This window comes from Theropithecus gelada, chromosome 15 (genome assembly GCF_003255815.1).
Source record: "Theropithecus gelada isolate Dixy chromosome 15, Tgel_1.0, whole genome shotgun sequence".
In the NCBI taxonomy this organism is placed as follows: Eukaryota; Metazoa; Chordata; class Mammalia; order Primates; family Cercopithecidae; genus Theropithecus; species Theropithecus gelada.
The window spans coordinates 107,521,136-107,541,336 of record NC_037683.1 but is presented as its reverse complement, the minus strand read 5'-3'; the positions used below and the strand labels follow the sequence as shown (position 1 = coordinate 107,541,336).

Sequence of the window (20,201 nt, the reverse complement as noted above, 5' to 3'; positions counted from 1 at the left end):
TATGGGGCAAAGACATGTGGGGGAAGGGACTTCTGTGCTATAATGAGGGTGGCTAACACTCAGTAAATCCTGTGTATCCGCTGGGGTTCTGAGCAATTTGTATGCATTATCTCATTAAACTCCTCCAGATATATATGTGTGTGTGTGTGTGTGTATGTATATATATGTGTGTATGTGTGTATATATATGTGTATGTGTATATATACATATATGCCAGGAAACAGACAAGAACATTCCTAAAACACACAGCATTTTTTTTAGCTCAGTGTTAACAATGAAAAATAATTCCACTATTGAGGCACAAGTTGCAAATCAGTAACATATTCCTATTGCTGTAGAAAAGGGGGTTAAGTCAGGTGTGTCATATGAGCACTAGAACTTTTCATGGTGTCACAAGCCAGTTGTCTGTCACAAAGAGTTTCAACTTCAGGATTTGCATTTCCTCAGAGGAAGACGCTGTGGACGTTTGTGGTCATGAACTTTTGAGTGGCAATAGCCCAAACAGGTCCAGTGTCTGTAAGCTCTTAACAGGCAGCATCACTGTGAATTATCATTAAACCTGAATGCCAAATGCGGGTGTCTCACTCCACATCCCAGCAACACAACACAACCTCTATAACTTTCTGTACAACTTTACAATGGAATTGTATTTCAGTGACTATTTTGATACTGGATTAAACTTTGCAAAGAGTTACACAACATTCAGGTCTATTTTTCCTATCAGAAAGAATTATGCTGAATTTCAAAACCCATCACCACAGTGTTCAGCTTTAAGAAAATTAAACACACAGTAATCTTGCCAACGTCAATCAAAACCAAAACTTCAGAATGCCGTGGTGTTTATGCAGCCAATCTGGGTTTTAGATACCAATGCCAGCTGTTTATCCCACGAACCATTCTTGCTAGGCTGAGGCTGTGAAAAATCACAAGATGATGTACAATTGTTTTTTTTCTTAATCTCACAAAGGGATTTATGTGGATGGTACAGGGTGACACTGAACAGATCACGAGGCATGGCAGACATAGTCCTGTCCCTCCCCAGCATCTCCCGTGTCTCCCTGGTTTCCCAATGTCCACAGTGAGACTGTCCCAAAGTCACTGCATGATGGGAGTGCTGTCTTTATAAGACACTTCACTCAGTGTATCCAACTCAGGAATTGCTTCATCAAATGCCGTGTTTACCAGGCTGCAGGCCTTTTCAGGAGAGTTTAGAATCCCATAGCAAAAGGCTGAGAAATTAAGTGCCAGGCCTAGTCGAATTGGGTGTGTGGGCTGCATATATTTCTTACTAATTTCAGATGCTTCCTGGTAAGCCTGCTGGGAGTTTATCGGGAGAACCCGCTCCCGATGTGTAACATGGGTTTTTTTCTATTTCCTAAGTGTCTCGGCTCGGTTGAGAAATGAAGGAAAAGAGCACAAGAGAGAGAAATTTAAAGCTGGGTGTCCGGGGGAGACATCACATGTCGGCAGGATCCGTGATGTTCCCTGAGCCGTAAAACCAGCAAGTTTTTATTAGTGATTTTCAAAAGGGGAGGGAGTGCACGAATAGAGTGTGGGTCACAGAGATCACATACTTCACAAGGTAATAAAATATCACAAAGCAAATGGAGGCAGGGCGAGATCACAGGACCACCGGATGAGGAAAAATTAAAATTGCTAATGAAGTTTTGGGCACGCATTGTCATTGATAACATCTTATCAGGAAATAGTGTTTGAGAGCAGGTAACCTGTATGACCACAATTTATTAGGTGGGAATTTTCCCATCCTAGTAAGCCTGGGAGCACTATAGGAGACCAGGGCTTGTTTCATCCCATCGGCTTCGACCATAAAAGACAGGATGCCTTAAAAAGGGGCCATCTATAGGCTTACCTTCAGGGCGCATTCTCTTTCTCAGGGATGTTCCTTGCTGAGAGAAAGAATGCAGTGATATTTCTCCTATTTGCTTATGAAAGAGGAGGAATATAGCTCTGTTCCGTCCGGCTCACCGGCGGCCAGTTCAAAGTTACCTCTCTTGTTCCTTGAACATCGCTGTTATCCTGTTCTTTTTTAAAGATACCCAGATTTCATATTCAAACACACATGCTGTACAAACAATTTGTGCAGTTGACACAATCACAGGGTCCTGAGGCAACATTCATCCTCCTCAGCTTACAAAGAAGATGACGGGATTAAGAGATTAAAGTAAAGACGGGCATAGGAAATCGCAAGGATATTCACTGGGGAAGTGATAAGTGTCCATGAAATCTTCATAATTTATGTTCAGAGATTACAGTAAAGACAGGTGTAAGAAATTATAAAAGTATTAATTTGGGGAACTAATAAATGTCCATGAAATCTTCACAATTTATGTTCTTCTGCCGTGGCTTTGGCTGGTCCCTCCGTTTGGGGTCCCTGACTTCCCACAACAGGAGTTCAACAGAGCGGTTTGTTTATTGTCTCCAGACGACACCCAGAAAGATACCTGCAATGATCTCCTTTCATTTCCAAGCAGAACACCTTGCTTTCAGGGTGCGTAGCATGGGGAGTGAGAGACCTGCCCAACCGCTCTGGAACCTCATTGCCGATGTCCAGCAGCTCTGTCTCTGTCTTCCACGGTACTCTTTGCCCATTTGCTGCTTCTCATTCCTCCCTGTTCCCTGCTCAGTGCTGGAGATGAGAATCCAGGAAGAACGGTGGGCACCCGCCATGTTCCTGTAGGCGGCAGAGGGCAGATTGCTGTCTTCAGTTGGGGGTGCATGCCCTTGTGGCATGGCTGCCTTCCCAGCTGCAGCCGCATCATCACCGCACTCAGCCTGCTCAGCGGTCTTGGCTTTCTGTACCAGCACACTGTTTGTCACTTCCAAGCACAGCTCTGAGCATGGTGACCACCACCTTCCCAAACTGACTCCTTAGGCCGCTGCAGTGGCGGTGGCAGTGGTAGCTACCCCAGCTCCAAAACCAGCGGCAGCTGTTCCACTTCCCCAAAACAGCCTCTCTTTGATGAGCTACTATCATGTCCTGCCTGGATCACAACACCTGTAAAAAAACTAAATAAAAATGAGCAGAAATAAATGAGCCCCAAGTTGCCAACTCTCTGGAAAATTCTGAAGACTGCCAGCAGGTGTAATTTCCAGGTGTGAGAAAAATAGAGGTGTCTGAAAAAGGACAGGGTGCAGCAATGAGGATGGTGAACTCAAAGGGAGCCAAGGTTTGCCAGAGCGGCCGGTAGCCATCGCAGGGCGAGAGTGTGGATGGTTCCTGTGTTCCTCTGAGTCCCTGTCTCACCAACAGACCACACAGGATGGTCTACCTCCAAATTTTAATCTCGAGGTGACCAGAGTGGCATTCGGATATCAGAGCATCGATGGTGGGCTGTTTTCTGCAAGCCCCACTCACCCCTACATCCAACAAGCCCCATGGCTCTGGGCTGATGGTCATTCCTGAGAGTGATCCCAGCTCACCACAGGGAAGGGGTCCACACTCCATCTGTCCTGGAATAGCTGCCATCTCTTGGGCAGCCCAGGCTGGGAACACTCCGCCAGAGTGGGCATGTCTGACTGTATCATAGTTTGTCATAGTAGGAATAATTGAACTAGCTTTCCTTGGGCCTTTTTTGGATTTTCAGAAAGGTTAGGACATTCCAAGTTTTTATTTCCTCCTTTCCCATTTCTTGCATCTGAAATTCAATTCTCCACCCCATGCAGTGTGAATCGTATAATGCAAGCCAATAGCCCCATCTAGTGTACTCGTCTCCAACTTCCGCAAAATGACTCTGTGGCCAGTCCTCCCGGACAAGGAGAGGTGCCAGATGTGTGCTTTTATCCCCCTGTCAATCAGACATAAGAAATGTGAGGGGAGACGGGAGGATCGCTTGAGCCAAGGAGGTCAAGGCTGCAGTAAGCCATGATTATGCCATTGCACTCCAGCCTGGACGACAGAGTGAGACCTTGCCTGGAAAAAAAAGAAAAGAAAGAAGAGAAGCATGAGGACCTAATTCATTTTTCAGTGTTAGAATAAATTACATTTATTTTCTGATAAAATTGCACATAACCCTTGACCTATACATGCCCCATGTACCCTTTGTTTCCACAGTTATCACAAGCGGTGGCGGACCGTGCCTGTTCCGTCCTGAGGCACATCAGGCATTCCCCAGAGCCCCCAGTTCCAGGAGGTGGGTCACAGGGGCCATGCGCAAGGTCTGAGCTCTGAGAGAGAAAATCCCCCTGGGGAAGATCATGATTGACCCAAATCCCCATCGCGCTCAGCTCAGAATACGTTTGAGAGTTCAAGGAGGCACTTTGGGCTAAAGTGAAAGATCCACACTGGAGCCGGATCAAGTCGAAGAGGGACTTTTGTGTCAAGATCCAAGCATGCCTCACTGGGCCTGGCGATACTGCTCTGAAGTTATGCTCACTTTCTTATCTCCATGTGCTGGCTTTACTTCTCTTTCTTTGTCTCTTGGCTGGCAGAATTTCTGTGCTTCCTGGGCCACAAAGGAGAGCTGGCTTTTCACAGCTCCGGGGTTCCCCAGGGCTCTGTTCTAGGACGTGAACCCAGGGGCACGAGCAGGGAGATAATAGCAAAGGCACGATGTTAGGTAGCCAGAGCACTGCGGAACTCAGCAGAGTGCTAGTCCGGTCTGTTTTCTCTCTCCTTTCACCCCTTAGAGACTCCCACTCCTGGGAACATCACACACCAGGGCCTGTCAGGGGGTAGGAAAAAGGGGGAAAGAGAGCATTAAGACGAATACCTAATGCCTGTGGGGCTAAAACCTAGATGATGGGTTGACAGGTACAGCAAACCACCATGGCACATGTATACCTATGTAACAAACCTGCATGTTCAGCACATGTATCCCAGAACTTAAAGGAAAAAAAAGAAAAAATAAAATAAAAAAAGACCAGCTCCTGCCATAAAGAGTTCCTGCAGTCCACAGGCATGTAAAGTCGGTGCTTCCTCGGTCCTCTGAGTTTTCCTTTCCTCAGTACCGACTTCATTTATTCCTAAGGCCACTGGGCTTCCCCATCAGAGGGGAAGGTGACCACTCTGATGCCAGATCCAACGCCTCCAAACTCTTGAACCCCCGCAGAAAGGAAAGATGGCCAGAAGGCAAGTGGAAAGCAGGCTTCTTTGGATGCGCTTCAGTTTTACAGAAATCTTTTTGTTTTTTCTTTTTCTTTTCTTTTTTTTTTTTTTTTTTTTTTTTTTTTTTTTTTTTTTTTTTTTTTTTGAGATGGAGTCTCCCTCTGTCGCCCAGGCTGGAGTGCAGTGGCTTTGATCTCAGCTCAGTGCAAGCTCCGCCTCCCAGGTTCACACCATTCTTCTGCCTCAGACTCCTGAGTAGTTGGGACTACAGGTGCCCACCACCATGCCTCGCTAATTTTTTGTATTTTTAGTAGAGACAGGGTTTCACCATGTTAGCCAGAGTGGTCTCCATCTCCTGACCTCATGATCCCCCCGCCTCTGGCCTCCCAAAGTGCTGGGATCACAGGCGTGAGACACTGCACCCAGCCCAGAAATCTTATTTTTAAATAATATTTCACATTAATCTGAAAGCATAGACTTATACAGCATCAGGAGAATCATAAGATTTTTCTTACTTTGAAAACTAAAAACAGGCAACATACAAAACTGGCCAATCAGAGGAGGCTTAAAGAAACTAAATACATCCTGGCTACAGACAAAAAGAATCCCCAAAGTATCTCTCTCTTTCTGGTCTGAGGGGAAGGAAAATGAGCCCCTACAGGTGAGAAAGAGGAGGATGAATTCCCTACTCTCTTTCTGCTTTCCTTTCTTTATAACCTAAGCAATACTGTGGTGGTGATTCAGTGGTTGCAGCTGGGCTAAGAGCAACAGCTACCAACAGGAAGCACCTTCAACTCTGAAGGAAGGAAACTCTTCTCTCTAACCCAAGAATCTGTGGTTCCAGGAGTTCGGAGTGAATCTTCACTGCTCGCTTTCTCTGTGTGCTTGTGCCACATGGCTCTGAACCAACAATAGAACTACAGCCCATTGGAGGAATTTGCGTATTGAATCTGACCTAGCTGATTGCCGTTTAAAACAACAGCAAAGCACATTGTCCTGATGTTTTAAACAAAACCCAGAGTCTCATAAGATGATATCCAAAATATCCAAGATATACTCCAAAATGATTCAGCATATAACGAACAAGGAAAATCTCAACCTGCAAATGAAAAGACAGTTATGCTTCAGAACTAAAAATACAAACACTGAAATTAAAAATTCACAAGATGACCTCAACAGCAGAATAGAAATGACAAAGGAAAAAGTCCACGAACTTAAAGATAGATCAATAAGAAGTATTCAATATAAACAATAGAGAAGAAAAATGATTGAAGAAAAATGAGCATAGCCTTAAGGATCTGTGTAACAATACAAAAAAGCCTAACATTTGTGTCACTGAAGTTCTTTAGAGAGAAGCATAAGAACAGAGTAAAAATATGAAGCCATGCATCTCTTAATGACAGTACTACATTCTGAGACATGTGTCATTACGCAATTTCATCACTGTGTGAACCACAGAGTGCACTTCCTCAAACCTAGATGATAAAGCCTACTACACACCTATGCTACATGGTATATCCTGTAGCTCTGAGGCCACATGCCTGTATAGCATGTTACTATACAGAATACTTCTGGCAATTGTATTACAATGGTAAGTGCTTGTATATCCAAACAGAGAAAAGGTGTAGTAAAAATACGGTAGAAAAGACAAAAAATGGTACACCTACATAGGGCACTTACCATGAATGGAGCTTGCAGGACTGGAAGTTGCTCTGGGTGAGCCAGTGTGTGAGTGGTGAGTAAATATGAAGGCCTAGGACATTAATGTACACTATTGCTGACTTTATAAACACAGTACCCTTGGACTACACTGAATTTATTTTATTTTATTTTTTTATTCAGGCTGGGTTAAAAAAATTGACAAAACCATTAATGGAGGTCCCCAAGTACTGGGAAAGTGTTTCAGGAAGTGCAAGCATATGATAGTTAAAAGATATGGTAGTGTGGACAGAAAGATGGGTTAAGTGCCTAAGATTTTTATGATAAAGTGTAAGAAGTTGCAAGATATGACCAGTGATTTCATGACTTGCACCTTGATGTTATACCTTGCAGTGGAGTGGAGAGAAAAGTTATTGGGTTAAAAAAAGTCGAAGACCCATGAGTCACTTTCCAAGAATTATCAGCCTGCCCATGGGGAGCAGTGATTAGAAGCCGGCGACTACAGGAAGGGAAAGGACTATGATGGACATCGGTAGAGTCATGTTGCGTGGTGGCAGGAGTCTCAAAGTCAAAGGCGTGTAACAAGGGAGAAGCGAGTGGAAGTGGAGAACACAGATCAGAAGGGCACTGACACCACCAATAAGCTCGAAAGGAGAAAGGAAAAGGACAGTCTTTCCCTAATTCCACATGTGACCCAGGTGCCACATATACATTACCATGTAGGGAAAAATCAATGGCTATGCACACCTTCTTCTTTAACTGTATAATAAAACAATACGTTTTCTTTTCTTTTCTTTTTGTCTTTTTTTTTAGACAGACTCTCGCTCTGTCACCCAGGCTAGAGTGCAGTGGGATGATGTGGGCTCACTGCAACCTCCGCCTCCCAGGTTCAAGACAGTCTTCTGCTTCAGCTTCCCAAGTATCTGGGACTATAGGCACATGCCACCATGCCTGGATAGTTTTTGTACTTTTAGTAGAGACGGGGTTTCACCATATTGGCCAGGCTGGTCTCGAACTCCTAACCTGGAGATCTGCCCGCCTTGGCCTCCCAAAGTGCTGGGATTACAGGTGTGAGCATTTTACCAGCGAATTGTATGAAACATTTAAGGAAGAAAAGATAACAATTATTCACAATCGCTACCAGAAAACAGAAGCAAAAGGAAAATATCCCAATTCATTCTATGAAGTTCTTATACTAAAAGCAGAAAAAGACATTTAAAGAAAAACAAATATTCAGACAAATATCTCTCATCAAAAATTCTCAACAAAATATTAGCATGCTAAATCTAACAATACATTGTTGAATTACACACCAAGAGCAAGTGAGATTTATTCCAGGTATGCAAGCCTGCCTTAACACAAAATAGTTAAGGCAATCTATCACATAACTAGCTAAAGAAGAAAAGTTATTTGATTGTATTAATAGATCAAGAAAGCATTTTATAGAATCCAAAGCCCATTCATGGTTAAAACTCTCAGCAAATTAGAAATAGAAGGGAAATTCCTCAACTGATAAAGAACATATACCAAAAGAACACCCCACAGACAATATCATACATAATGTGAAAAATGGGATGTTTTACACAAAAGATAAGAAGCAAGGAAAGGTTATCCTCTCTCACTGCTCCTATTCAACATCATACTAAAATCCTAGCTAATGCAACAAGACAAGAAAATAAAATAAAAAGCATACAGATTGGAAAGGGAGCATTAAAATGCCCTTTACTCGCTGATAAATTGATTTTCTATGTAGAAAATCTCAAAAGTATCAGCCAAAAACCCTTCTGGATTATAGCAAGGTTGCACAGTATAAGGTTAATATACAAAATCAATTGCTGTCCTACATCCAGCAATGAACAACAAGAATTTGAAATTAAAAGCCCAATATCATTTTCATTAACATCAAGAAAATGAAACAGACACAATCTAGCAAAATGTGGCAGGCTCTATGTGAGGAAAACTATAAAATCTGTTGAAAGGAATTAAAGATCTAAATAAATGAAGAGATATTGTGTTCACAAAATAAGACTCAGTGTTGTTAAGATGTCAGTTCTCTTCAATGTGATTTATAAATTCAATACAACTCTGGTGAAAACATGAACAAATTATTGTGTGGAAATTGACAAACCAATTCTAAAGTTTATATAGAAAGACAAACTAACCAGAATAGCCAACAATATTGTAGGGGAGGAACAAAGTTCAAGGACTTGCAAAGTGATCAATGGAACAGAATAGAGAAATAAGAGCCCACAAACACAGTCAATTGATCTTTTACAAAAAGTTAAAGGCAGTTCAAAGGAGAAAGGGTAGCTTTTTCAAAACCAGTGATGAATCCATTGCATGTATGTATATATACGTATATGCAAAAAAAAAAAAAAAAAAAAAAGAATTGAGACACAGACCTTGCTCCTCAAAAATTAACTCAGAGGACTCGTTTAAGTTAATAATGTTTGAAATTGTCAAACCATAATCGCATACATTTATGGGGTACAGTGTGATGCTTGGATATGTGTATAAAACAAGAATGACTACATCGAGGATAAAATATCCATCACCTCAATTTTATTTTCTGTGGTTAGACATTTGAAATTTACTTTTTGTTATTTTGAAATATACAGTACATTATTATTGACTATAGTCATACTGCTGTGCAATAGATTTCAAAATGAATTTCTCCTGCTTAACTGAATCTTTGCACGTGTGAACAACTTCCCATTTTCTCTCCAGCAACACAGCCTCTGGTAATCATCATTCGACTCCTACTTTTATGAGTTCAATTTGTAGACCTAAATTTAAATCCAAAAGCTGTAAAACTTCTGTAAAATAACAAAAGGAATAGATATTTAGGTAACTTTGGGTTTGGCAATTACTTTGTAGATACATCACTACAGTACATAAAAGACAAATTTCTACCATGAAAGAAGATATTGGAAAAGAAAGAAAGAAAGAAGATATTGATATGACTTCGTGCTCTGGGAAAGAAAATATTAAGAGAATGGAGAAACAAGCCACAGACAGGGAGAAAATATTTGCCAAATACCTGTCTGGCATCCAGACCATTAAAAACCACTTACAACTCAACAATAAGAAATCAAACAACCCAATTAGTAAATGGACAAAAGATCTAAAAAGGCTCCCATCAGAGATGGCATATAGAAGGGAAAAGCTTATGAAAAGATGTTCGCCTTCCCAGGGCGTTTCCCTCCCTGCGTCCGTTTCTCCCCTACACACCCTCCGCTGCAGCGAGAGTGGGAGCGGGTCAGGGTCGCTGAGCTGTGACGATGACGTGCTGTCACTCTGGCGAGGCGTGAGATTTAAGCGCATTACAAGCCGTGGGTCCCGGGGAATCCCGAGAGGCTGCGCTTGGAGCCCAGACTGACCCGCCTCTCTCATGGTCCCGGCCCGCTGCCCTGCAGAACCCGCCTTACTCTTCCTCTCTTCAGGCCTACTAGCCGCGGCAGGCCTTGGCTCCCCGGATCCTGGTGGACCCACAAGGAGCTGCGTCCAGGAGGAGCCGCTGCCAGGGAACAAGCTGCCCGCGGGCCCTGGGGAGAATCGCCCCTCCGATGAGCTCGGCTGAGCGTGCACGCAGTGTCGAAATCAAGGACGCCTGGATGCTTTTCGTGGCAGAGTGACAAAGGTTTAACAACAAGAAGAGGAGCAGGGGCCAAGACAAGAAGCTGAAGTTCTGCCTGCCAGGACCCCCGGGTCCCAGCATCCCACCTGAGGCGCTGCTGCAGGAATTCCAGCTGCTGCTGAAAGGTGCGGTGCCGCAGGGCCAGCGTGCGGGACCCTGAGCCCAGGATGCCAGTCCTCGCGGGGCCGATCGCTGCGAGCCTCGCTCAAGTCCAGTCGCCTCCAGGGAGGACTAATGTCCACGAGACGCGGGGGGTGAGGGCGGTGCTGGCAGCACCCCTGGTCCTGGGGCCGCAGGAGCCGTGCGAGGAGGCCGCCTTCCACTGCCGCCTGCGCCGGGACGGGTTGCTGCAGGGGTGCAGCTGCAGGAGCTCCGCGCCTGCTGCTTCTCCGACGCCAGGGCGCCACCAGGATGGCAGGTGCAGGCGGCTGCGGCTGTGGGCAGATGCGGCTTCCAGCCCCAGGTCCCGGCGGCCCCTGGCTTCCCAGCCCGCTGTCCTGCGGGCAAGAAGATGAAGAAAGCCACCACATCAGCAGGTCAGCTGCCCCGCCTGGCAGCACAGCCGGACAAAGGCAACCCGAAGTTCATCCTCTCTGAGGTGACTTCATGCGGGCAGCGGACCCGCGCCCAGGATGCTGGGGAGCCCTGTGCGCCGGAGGCCGGCCCCTGGGGCCCAGAGGCGTCACAGGGCGAGAAGGCACCCGCCTCCCAGCGATTTCACCCTCCGGCCCGCCCGGCCCGCGAGGTGTCCCAGAGGCTGCGGACAAGCCAGGCATTCTGCTCGGCGGCGGCTGCACAGGGGCGAGAACTGAGAACCCCCGATCAACCCCAATCGGGGTGACTGCCAAGTGCCCATGCCAGCGACCCCGATCTCCCTCCTGTGGAGGAGTGGGGCGGGAGGCATGGCCGGGGGCCTCAGGCTGGGCGCGCTGGCGATCCCGAGGCAGACCAGGTCATGCACCTCCAGCCCGCCTGGGCACCCAAGCTACAGCCGGCTTCTGTGTGCAGGCAGCAGGCTCCAGGCAATCCCCGAGCCCGCCCGCACTCCCCATATCTCAGAACCGGGGCCAGACGTCCCAGTGGCTGTGGCCAAGCCAGGCGGTCTGCCCTGCAGCGGCAGCACAGGGGCGGGAACCGGCCCTCAGCCCCATCCCCGGTGGCTGCAGAGGGCCCCCGGCTAGAGGTCCCGAGCTCCGGCAGAGCAGGAGCTGGCGGGGGCAGGGCCTGGCAGGCTCTCAGGCCAGGTGCACTCGCGATCCAGAGGCCGCCCAGGCCATGCTCCACCACCTGGGCGCCCAAGCTGCAGGCGCCCTCTACCTGCTGGCGACAGCTGCCTGGCAACTCCCAAGCTGGTTGGCGCTCCCAGCCTCGCAGAACCGGGGCTAGATGTCGCCTTGTCTGCTGCCAAGTCAGGCGGTTTGCCCGGCGGCCGCTGCACCAGGGCGGGAATCGGATCCCAGCCCCATCCCTGGTGGCTGCGGAGGGCTCCCGTCAGCTGCCGCGATCTCTCTTCGGAGGAGGAGCCGGCGGGAGTCACGGCCACACGGACCCTCAGGCCCGACGGGCTTCGCGCCTGCGATTCCGGGACGTCCAGCGCGAGCCTAGGAGAACCCGCAAGCCAGCGGCGCCTGAGCTCAAGCTGCAGCCGCCCCCTTCCGGTCACGCGGACTTGGGAGAGGCTTCCGGAGTCCCGGCGGGCGCTGAGCTGCAGGTGCGCGCGTAACGCTTGGCGGGACTCACTCGGTCTGAGAGGTCTGAACGCTGAACTGCAGGCGGGTGCCTAACGGCTTCGTGGGGCTCCCGCGGTCTGAGAGGTCGGAGCGCTAAGTTGCAGGCACGCGCCTAACTGCTTCGCGGGGCTCGCTCGGTCTGAGAGGTCGGAGCGCGGAGCTGCAGGCACGCGCCTAACGGCTTCGCAGGGCTCACGCGGTCTGAGAGGTCGGAGGGCTGAACTGCAGGCGCGCGCGTAACCGCTTCGCGGGGCTCACTCGGTCTGAGAGGTCGGAGGCTGCGAGTGTCGCTGCTGAAGGCTGTGGTGGACCGGGCTGGATCGCGGATTCTGAGCTACATCGCGGGTTTGGGGACGGATCTTGGATTTGGGGGTGGATCGCGGGTTTGGGGGTGGATCTTGGATTTGGGGGTGGATCGCGGGTTTGGGGGTGGATCGCGGATTTGGGACTGGGTGGGGGTGGAAAGGCCACGAGGGGCCGCGGCGGCTCAGGAGCGGGTTGTGGGCGTCTGAGAAGTCGCCACCATGAGGAAGCTCTTCAGCTTCGGGAGACGCCTGGGCCAGGCGCTCCTGAGCTCCAGGGACAAAGAGTACGCGGGTCCCGGGTACCACATCCGGGACTGGGAACTGCGGAAGATCCACAGGGCGGCCATCAAGGGCGACGCCGCGGAGGTGGAGCGCTGCCTGAAGCGCAGATTCTGGGACGTGGACGCCCGCGACAGAAAGGACAGGTAGCGGGGGCTCAGCCCGCGGTGGGAGGGGGGCCCCAGGCCTGGTTTCACCGCAGCCCCTGAGGCGGGGGCCTTGGAGGGCGCCGGCACCCTCGGAGCCGAGGAGCCAAACGGAGCCTCAGCTGCTTTCCGTCGCTGGCAATTCCCTTACTGCAGCGCGTGGTGGAGAATTTGAGTGATTTAACTCACGAAGTTAAGCATATACACGTTTAAAACATGGGGTCATATACATGATAGGGAGATGCCTAATGAGAACTCATTCGCATGTCAAAAATACCAGGAGCCATTTTCAGTAGGCGAAGAGTTCTCAGATAAAACCCTATGTCGGTTGGTTTTACATCCGAATCCACCTAGGTAGATAGGTTCTTTACTGTGGCTTCTTAGAGGGACACTTGGAAGTGGGACGTGGGTTCCTTGAATGGGAAGACTCAGTTTTCTCAAAATGTGAGCTCTTTCTATGTTTATCAGTTTTACATAAACCGAATGAAAATATCGAGATTTTATGATTTGTGCATGACACTTGCTGTCTGTCTTACTATTGTGATGACTTTTAAAAATGTTTATAATGGAGTAAAAAGACTTGCTCCTCTAGATACCAAAATGTGCTATTAATTCCCACAATTAATTATTTACTAACAGCTGTAAACACAAATAAATGGAACAGAATAGGAAATCCAAAAACTCTGAAATATATGCAAGATACATGCATAGGGATTGATAATGGTAACCTTTCAGATGAGTAGGAAAGGATGTTATTAATAATATGCCTGCTGTGTGAAGAAAACTAATGAAACTTTATGTCACAAAAGTGAGTTCCTGATGGAATTTAGACTGAAATTTTTACATATGCAAAATGAGAAAAGTACCAGAACAAAACACAAAGACTTATTTATACAGGTACGTTTTATGGTAACAAAGGCCTTCCTAAGAATGACCTCGCAAGCAGGCTTTCTGAAAGTTGATTTAGCAAACTAAAAATTAAAATCCCCTGTGTATCAGAGAAAAATTAACAAAAGATAACACACTTGAAAAAATTTACTGTATATATTTTTACTAATATATAAAAATATATATTCAACTGAAAAGTGTATCTTCATCCTACAGGGAATTTATTCTTTATAATATGATATTTAATGATTATATATAAAACATTTACTGATTTTATATATATAACAAATTGTATATATTACTAATATAATATGTTATATATATAGATCAGTTATATATATACAGATAAAAAAACACATCTTTATTTTACAGGGAATTCTTTCCAATCAAATCCACAAGAAAAGAACTCTAAAAGTGAGCAAAGTACTTTTTTGCAGATCCACAAGTTACTTATGTACATAGGAAAAAATCCTTAGTGTTTCTCATAAGAGAATTTAAGTTGAAAGAGGAATGCGACTGTTTTCTATCCACAATGTTTGTGAGAATAAAGAGCAGTGGTACTTATACTGCTGCTTGAAGTTTAAGTTGCTGATGACTTTTCAAGTGGTAATTTGGAGATAATTACCACATTTTAAAAATGTATATGCCCTTTACCCATCAATTCCATTGCATTAAAATACCTTTAGAAAATAGAGATACATGCACTTTGTTTTTCTCAGCATTTATATTAAGAACCGATAGAATGGATATGTGGCCATTGAAGGTGGCAGTAGGTCAAGAAGTATGTTGATGTGTGAAGATGTATTTTGTTATAGCCAGTGAGGAAAAAAAAATCAGTTTGCTTGCACATACACACAAACATACTATGGTCTTGTGTTAGCCAAAATTATGTACAAAATAGGATAAAATTTGTAACTTCTGAGCATTTGTATTTTAAAGTCTTTTGTTCCTTTTTCTTACCTTTGATTTCTGAAGTGAGCATTTAAGAAACTTCTAGTAAAAATTTATTATTAATGGAATAATATTTGGGAAGAGAGAAATATGAATCTTGTATAGATAAAAATAATTTCTCACTGTTTTATATTATTATTGAGAGTTATCTTGTTTGAACTTTTAGCTTCAGAAATAAAAAGGGAATCTTTTTATCTGTGCTTGCAGATTTTATTATGTATATATTTTTATGTATATATGTTTTTCTTATGTATAGATTCATTACATATGTGCATATGCAAACAATGATAGATTAATCATTTCATTATAGTTGTAGTCTTATAAAAATAACAAACAGCAAATATTATTACTATCACGAAAATATTGGTTTATAGAAGTTGTATTTAAAAATACTGGGATCCCCAACTGTATTCTATCAATCCATTTATTCATCAAACATAACCTGAAAACCTGTTATGTAGCAGACATTTTGCACTATCTCTCAGGACCCTTCCATACTTAAAACCTTTATGTTTACCTGTTCTACCTGAGCAAGATGAGAGATTTAAAATGGGAATAGTAGGACTTAATCTCACTGAAGCTTTTCCTCCCACCTTTCAAGCAAAAGCATTTCTGAAGGTAGAAAACAGTAAGAGATAACCTTTAACTGCCCTTTTGAAAATTTATCAGTCTTAAATTCTATTATTAATAATTGGAAAGTCTGATTTGCATATATTCTGTAAATCTAAGTGTTGACTAAAATGAGCCATACCTGTTCATCTCAATCATTAGTTTTCTTTAGCTTCATGTTTTTAAAAATCAAAGTAAGAAGTAATTTGTTTAAAAAATATGTTGTTACTTCAGTGATCGTTCCCCATGGTACTTTTACGAATTAAAATGTATTTAAGTGTCAATTAGATGCCTAGAACTGCCCTAGACCTGCTGTGTATACCGTATTCTACTTAATGTAAGGCCTCATGGATTGTGTAATACCCTACTATTTTCTATATTAATAAGATGATTTTTTAAATGCTACCAATTATAAAAAATTATGAATTATAAATGCCATTCCAATATCAGATATGCTAAAATATGACCTAACCTTTAAATCATCCTGCAAAATAGCAATAATTGTATCATTTTACTTAATTAAAATGTTTTTGTTAAGTAGTAGTAATAGTAATAATTATAACATCTGGCTGGGTGTGTGGCTCACACCTGTCATTCCAGAACTTTGGAAGCCTGAGGTGGGAAGTTCCCATGATGCCAGGAGTTTGAGACCAGACTGGGCAACAAAGTGACATTCCTACTCTACACAAAATTTTTAAAAATTTGCTGATTATGCTGGTGCGCTCCTGTGGTCCCAGCTACTCAGGAGGCTAGGACAGGAGGATTGCTTGAGCCTACGAATTTCAGGCTGCAGTGAGGCATAAATACACCATTGCACTCCAGCCTGGACAACAGGGCAAGACCCTGTCTCAACAAACAAAAATCTAACAGTTATTGAGTTGTTGCTTGTTCTGGAAATGGTTCTAAATGCTTTACATAGATTTTCATTTAAGCATCATAATGGTGTCCTGTGAGCTAGCTACTGTTGTCGTCTTTATTTTATTAATGTGGAAATTGAGGCACAGAAAGGTTAAGCAATAGCTGGTATGTGACCGAGTTCAAAGTAGAACTCAAGCCCTAGTTGAACTGAATCCAAGCACCAAGCTCATTCTATCCAAATAGGCTGCTGTTTCATTAAGGTAGGGAGCAGTAAGAGCTAATAAATACTGTACTTTCTTCAAAAGAAAATTATTTGTTTTGAAGGCAGAGGAATAACTGCCATTCATTGTTTACAATTACATGAACCATTGTAGGTTTTGAGATATTGCACTACAATTTCCTGAAATCTCCTCTTACTCTCCTAGGACTGTTCTACATTTGGCCTGTGCCCATGGCCGTGTGGAAGTGGTCACTCTCTTGCTGAGCAGAAGTTGCCAGATCGACATCTGTGACAGACTAAACAGGACACCGTTAATGAAGGTATGTAGTAGCCAACTCTTTCAGCATGAAATGAATTTGATTTAAATACATAGAGTTAAAATTAATTTATCTCATTTAAATATAACTAGTTGGTGAAACCTGTGGAATACGTATTTTGAATTCTTAGAATTTATAGTCTAATTTTTTACCTAACACGAATAGGCTGTACATTGCCAGGAAGAGGCTTGTGCAATTATTCTCCTGGAACATGGCGCCAATCCAAACATTAAGGATATCTACGGCAACACTGCTCTCCATTATGCTATGTATAACAAGGGGACTTCGCTGGCAGAAAAACTGCTTTCCCACCGTGCAAATATTGAAGCACTAAATGAGGTATAGATCGATCAACTTTCTTTTCAAAATGTTTGTTTTAACATTGACATAGGTAAGAGTCAGTTTTTCATATTTGGAACTCAAGTATTTCTGAATAAAAATATTTTGAAATAATTGTCTAAAATTTTATTTTAAATATACTTTTAAAGAAGCATTAGAGGGCACAGCTTTTTTAGTGCACTTATGGGAAATATTTGTGAATTTGTTAAGGTAAAACTTCTTTTCAAATATTTGTTTCCTACCCCAGGTGTGTTTTTTTTTTCTAATTAGTATTTTAAAAATCACAGGAAAAAAATTACCCTGGAAACAGGTTTTATCTTAAAACTCAAAGCTAAAGCAACTTACAATAAATGTAAATCTTGCTGCTGCTGACAGTTTTCTAAAAAAAAGGATGTATCTTTCATTGGTAAGGTTTAAGAGGGAAAAATGGGAAGGGAAAAGGGGAGCAATCAAAAACATGCAGGTCACTTGGAAATTAGGTAATGAGGGAAAATGCCAAGAAGAGGTTTTGTTTTTCAGTTTGTTGTTTTCCCAGTTGATGTATTGAGACAAAGTGCTCTTCAGCTTTGGGGTAATCGTTTTTGGTTTGGTAAATAGAGTGATTGAAACTTGCCTAAAGATTAATTTTTAGAGGACTCTGAGGAAACCAGATTGGCAGTGAGTAGATGGTGATGAGGTGAGAAACACTTCAGCAAAGGGTGGAACAAATTAGTAACTGACTTATTACCCATCCTGGCAAAAACAGTCACTTAGATAAGAGTCTAAACTCTCAAATCTAGAATATCTTGGTGGGAAGGTGGGAGATGAGGAACTTATAAATAGCAAAATCAACTGGGATTTTGAGTTTACTTGTCCCTGTTATACCCACACCCAGGAAAATTAACTGGAGTTTTAACAAAAAACTCTATCTCATACTGTTCTCTTTCTGGCCACATCCCAACTGGTAAAGGATACTGGCCGTGTGGGTGAGAGATGAAACGGAAGTGATTGTCTGCTGCAGTAATTCTCAGCTAGAATTGCGCATTACAGTGACCTGGGGAAATTTTGTTAAAAATCTACAGGTGTAGGCTTTCCCCTGATGTTTTTGATGTAATAGATCTAATAAGTTCTGAACATGTATGGTTAATAATATTTTCTTGAAGTCATACACAATGACATGTACCTGCAGTCCCAGCTACTTAGGAGGCTGAGGGGGGAGGATTGCTTCAGCCCAGGAGTTTGAGTCCAGCCTGAGAAACATAGTAATTTTTGTTTGTTTGTTTTGAGACAGAGTCTCACCTTGTTGCCCAGGCTGGAGTGCAGTGGCATGATCTCCCCTCAATGCAAGCTCCACCTCCCAGGTTTACACCATTCTCCTGCCTCAGCCTCCCAAGTAGCTGGGACTACAGGTGCCCGCCACCATACCTGGCTAATTTTTTGTATTTTTAGTAGAGTCAGGGTTTTACCATGTTAGCCAGGATGGTCTGGATCTCCTGATCTCGTGATCCGCCTGCCCCTTAGAATCTATAGTCTAATTTTTTTATCTTACACGAATAGGCTGTACATTGCCAGGAAGAGGCTTGTGCAATTATTCTCCTGTAACATGGCGCCAATCCAAAAATCTTGTCTTTTACAACAAGAGCAAAAACAAATACCTCAGCATTCAAATACACTCCTGATGAAGAAGCACAGAATAGATAAGTGCAGTATATAAATTCCCATATCTCAAAGACATAAGAAATCTCTAAAAGAGTTGGCATTTGATAGGTGCTACTTTCTTCAAAGGTCTCCTTTCCAATAACATTAGCCTGACTTATCTGTCTTTCTCTACGTTTGTGACTGGGAAGTGAAAGGAAATATCATTGGCAACAGCTCTCAGCTTACAAAATAACACCCTTTCCTTCCCACCATGAATCATTCACTGTCATTCAGAGAGTCTTCAGCAATTTGCTTGTGGGTAATCTTTCGATAAGTAGAGGCTGACCCTTTCACAATTTCATGTTCCTCTGTCACCATTCTAGTGATTATGTGTCAACAAATGTTCATTACAAGTGAGATTTTCTCAATTAGATTAGTAGCTAATCCTGAACCTTTTTTTTTTCAGTTGAAGTTGTGTTAGGGACTATCTCAGTGTGTCTGTTAAGTTTATAGAGCTTTGGCATAATCAGGATGTCAGTTTTAAACACTGAAATCCTTGAAGTCAGTGAGAATACAATAGAAATTCTTTTAATAATTCAGTTTCCGCAGTCCTATGAACTAATTATCTATTTGGTTAACAATCTGGGAAAATGATATACACATAGATTGCAAATGAATAAATGTTGGGAAAATTCTTGAGGTGGGTATTATGAGTCTTAACAGCAATTTTTATTATGTATATTTCAGGGCCTGAGTTTTTTTATTAAACATATGATACTAGAGAAGGAAAAAGTTCCACATGCAAATACTTGGTTTATACACAATTTAGTAACACATTCATAGCAAATATAAAAACACAAGGGTTATAGTCTACATGTGGCACATAGATTTGTTCTTTGCCTCTTTAAATTGAGTCAACATGTAAAATTTAGTAGACTCCTGCAGAAATCTGTACCTCAGGCTTAAGAATCAAATCTAGTGTCCCCTGAACTGCATCAGTGCTTAGTCTGCTGTGCAGAGGTTGCCCTGTGTAGGAGGCACATATTCTCCAGTTTGCTACTGTGCACACCTGAGTACTTCGCTTACTTAGGTAACCTCCTTCATCCTTACAAGTATTTGAGTTTACAACTCCTTTTTTATAGTATATTTTCATAAAGATATCAAGTTTTTCAAGACAGCATATATTGGTTCATAATATATAGTCTATAGTTTATATAAATCCCTCAATTATAGAGTTGGATTTTAGAATTCAGACGTTTAACTCTTTTTTTATATCTATACCACAAATAGTCATCTTCTCATAAGAATGCCTAGAAGCCTTTTTTTAGGTTATGCCTGCTGAGAAGTGGATAGATTATGAATATTGCAGACATTATATCTTTCTTCTCAGCAATGTCCCTTAAAAATGCAAGTGACGACTGGGCACGGTGGCTCACACCTGTAATCCCAGCACTTTGGGAGGCCGAGGCAGGTAGATCACGAGGTCAGGAGATCCAGACCATCCTGGCTAACATGGTGAAACCCTGTCTCTACTAAAAATACAAAAAATTAGCTGGCAACTGTAGTCCCAGCTACTTGGGA

General features: G+C 43.5%; 1 protein-coding gene and 1 pseudogene across 1 annotated transcript in view; one reads left to right on the top strand and one right to left on the bottom strand.

Annotated features, from left to right (window-relative positions):
* Positions 1-1,004: 1,004 nt before the first annotated feature.
* LOC112607773 lies at positions 1,005-10,117 on the bottom strand (annotated as a pseudogene).
* Positions 10,118-11,964: 1,847 nt separating this feature from the next.
* ANKRD18A (ankyrin repeat domain 18A) overlaps positions 11,965-20,201 on the top strand; it is a 51,144-nt gene continuing 42,907 nt past the window's right edge. The window contains exons 1-4 of the mRNA XM_025359519.1: positions 11,965-12,072; positions 12,258-12,821; positions 16,553-16,667; positions 16,830-17,003. Coding sequence (XP_025215304.1) covers positions 12,616-12,821; positions 16,553-16,667; positions 16,830-17,003 — 495 coding nt within the window. The 5' untranslated portion in view covers positions 11,965-12,072; positions 12,258-12,615. The remainder of the gene's footprint in view (positions 12,073-12,257; positions 12,822-16,552; positions 16,668-16,829; positions 17,004-20,201) is intronic.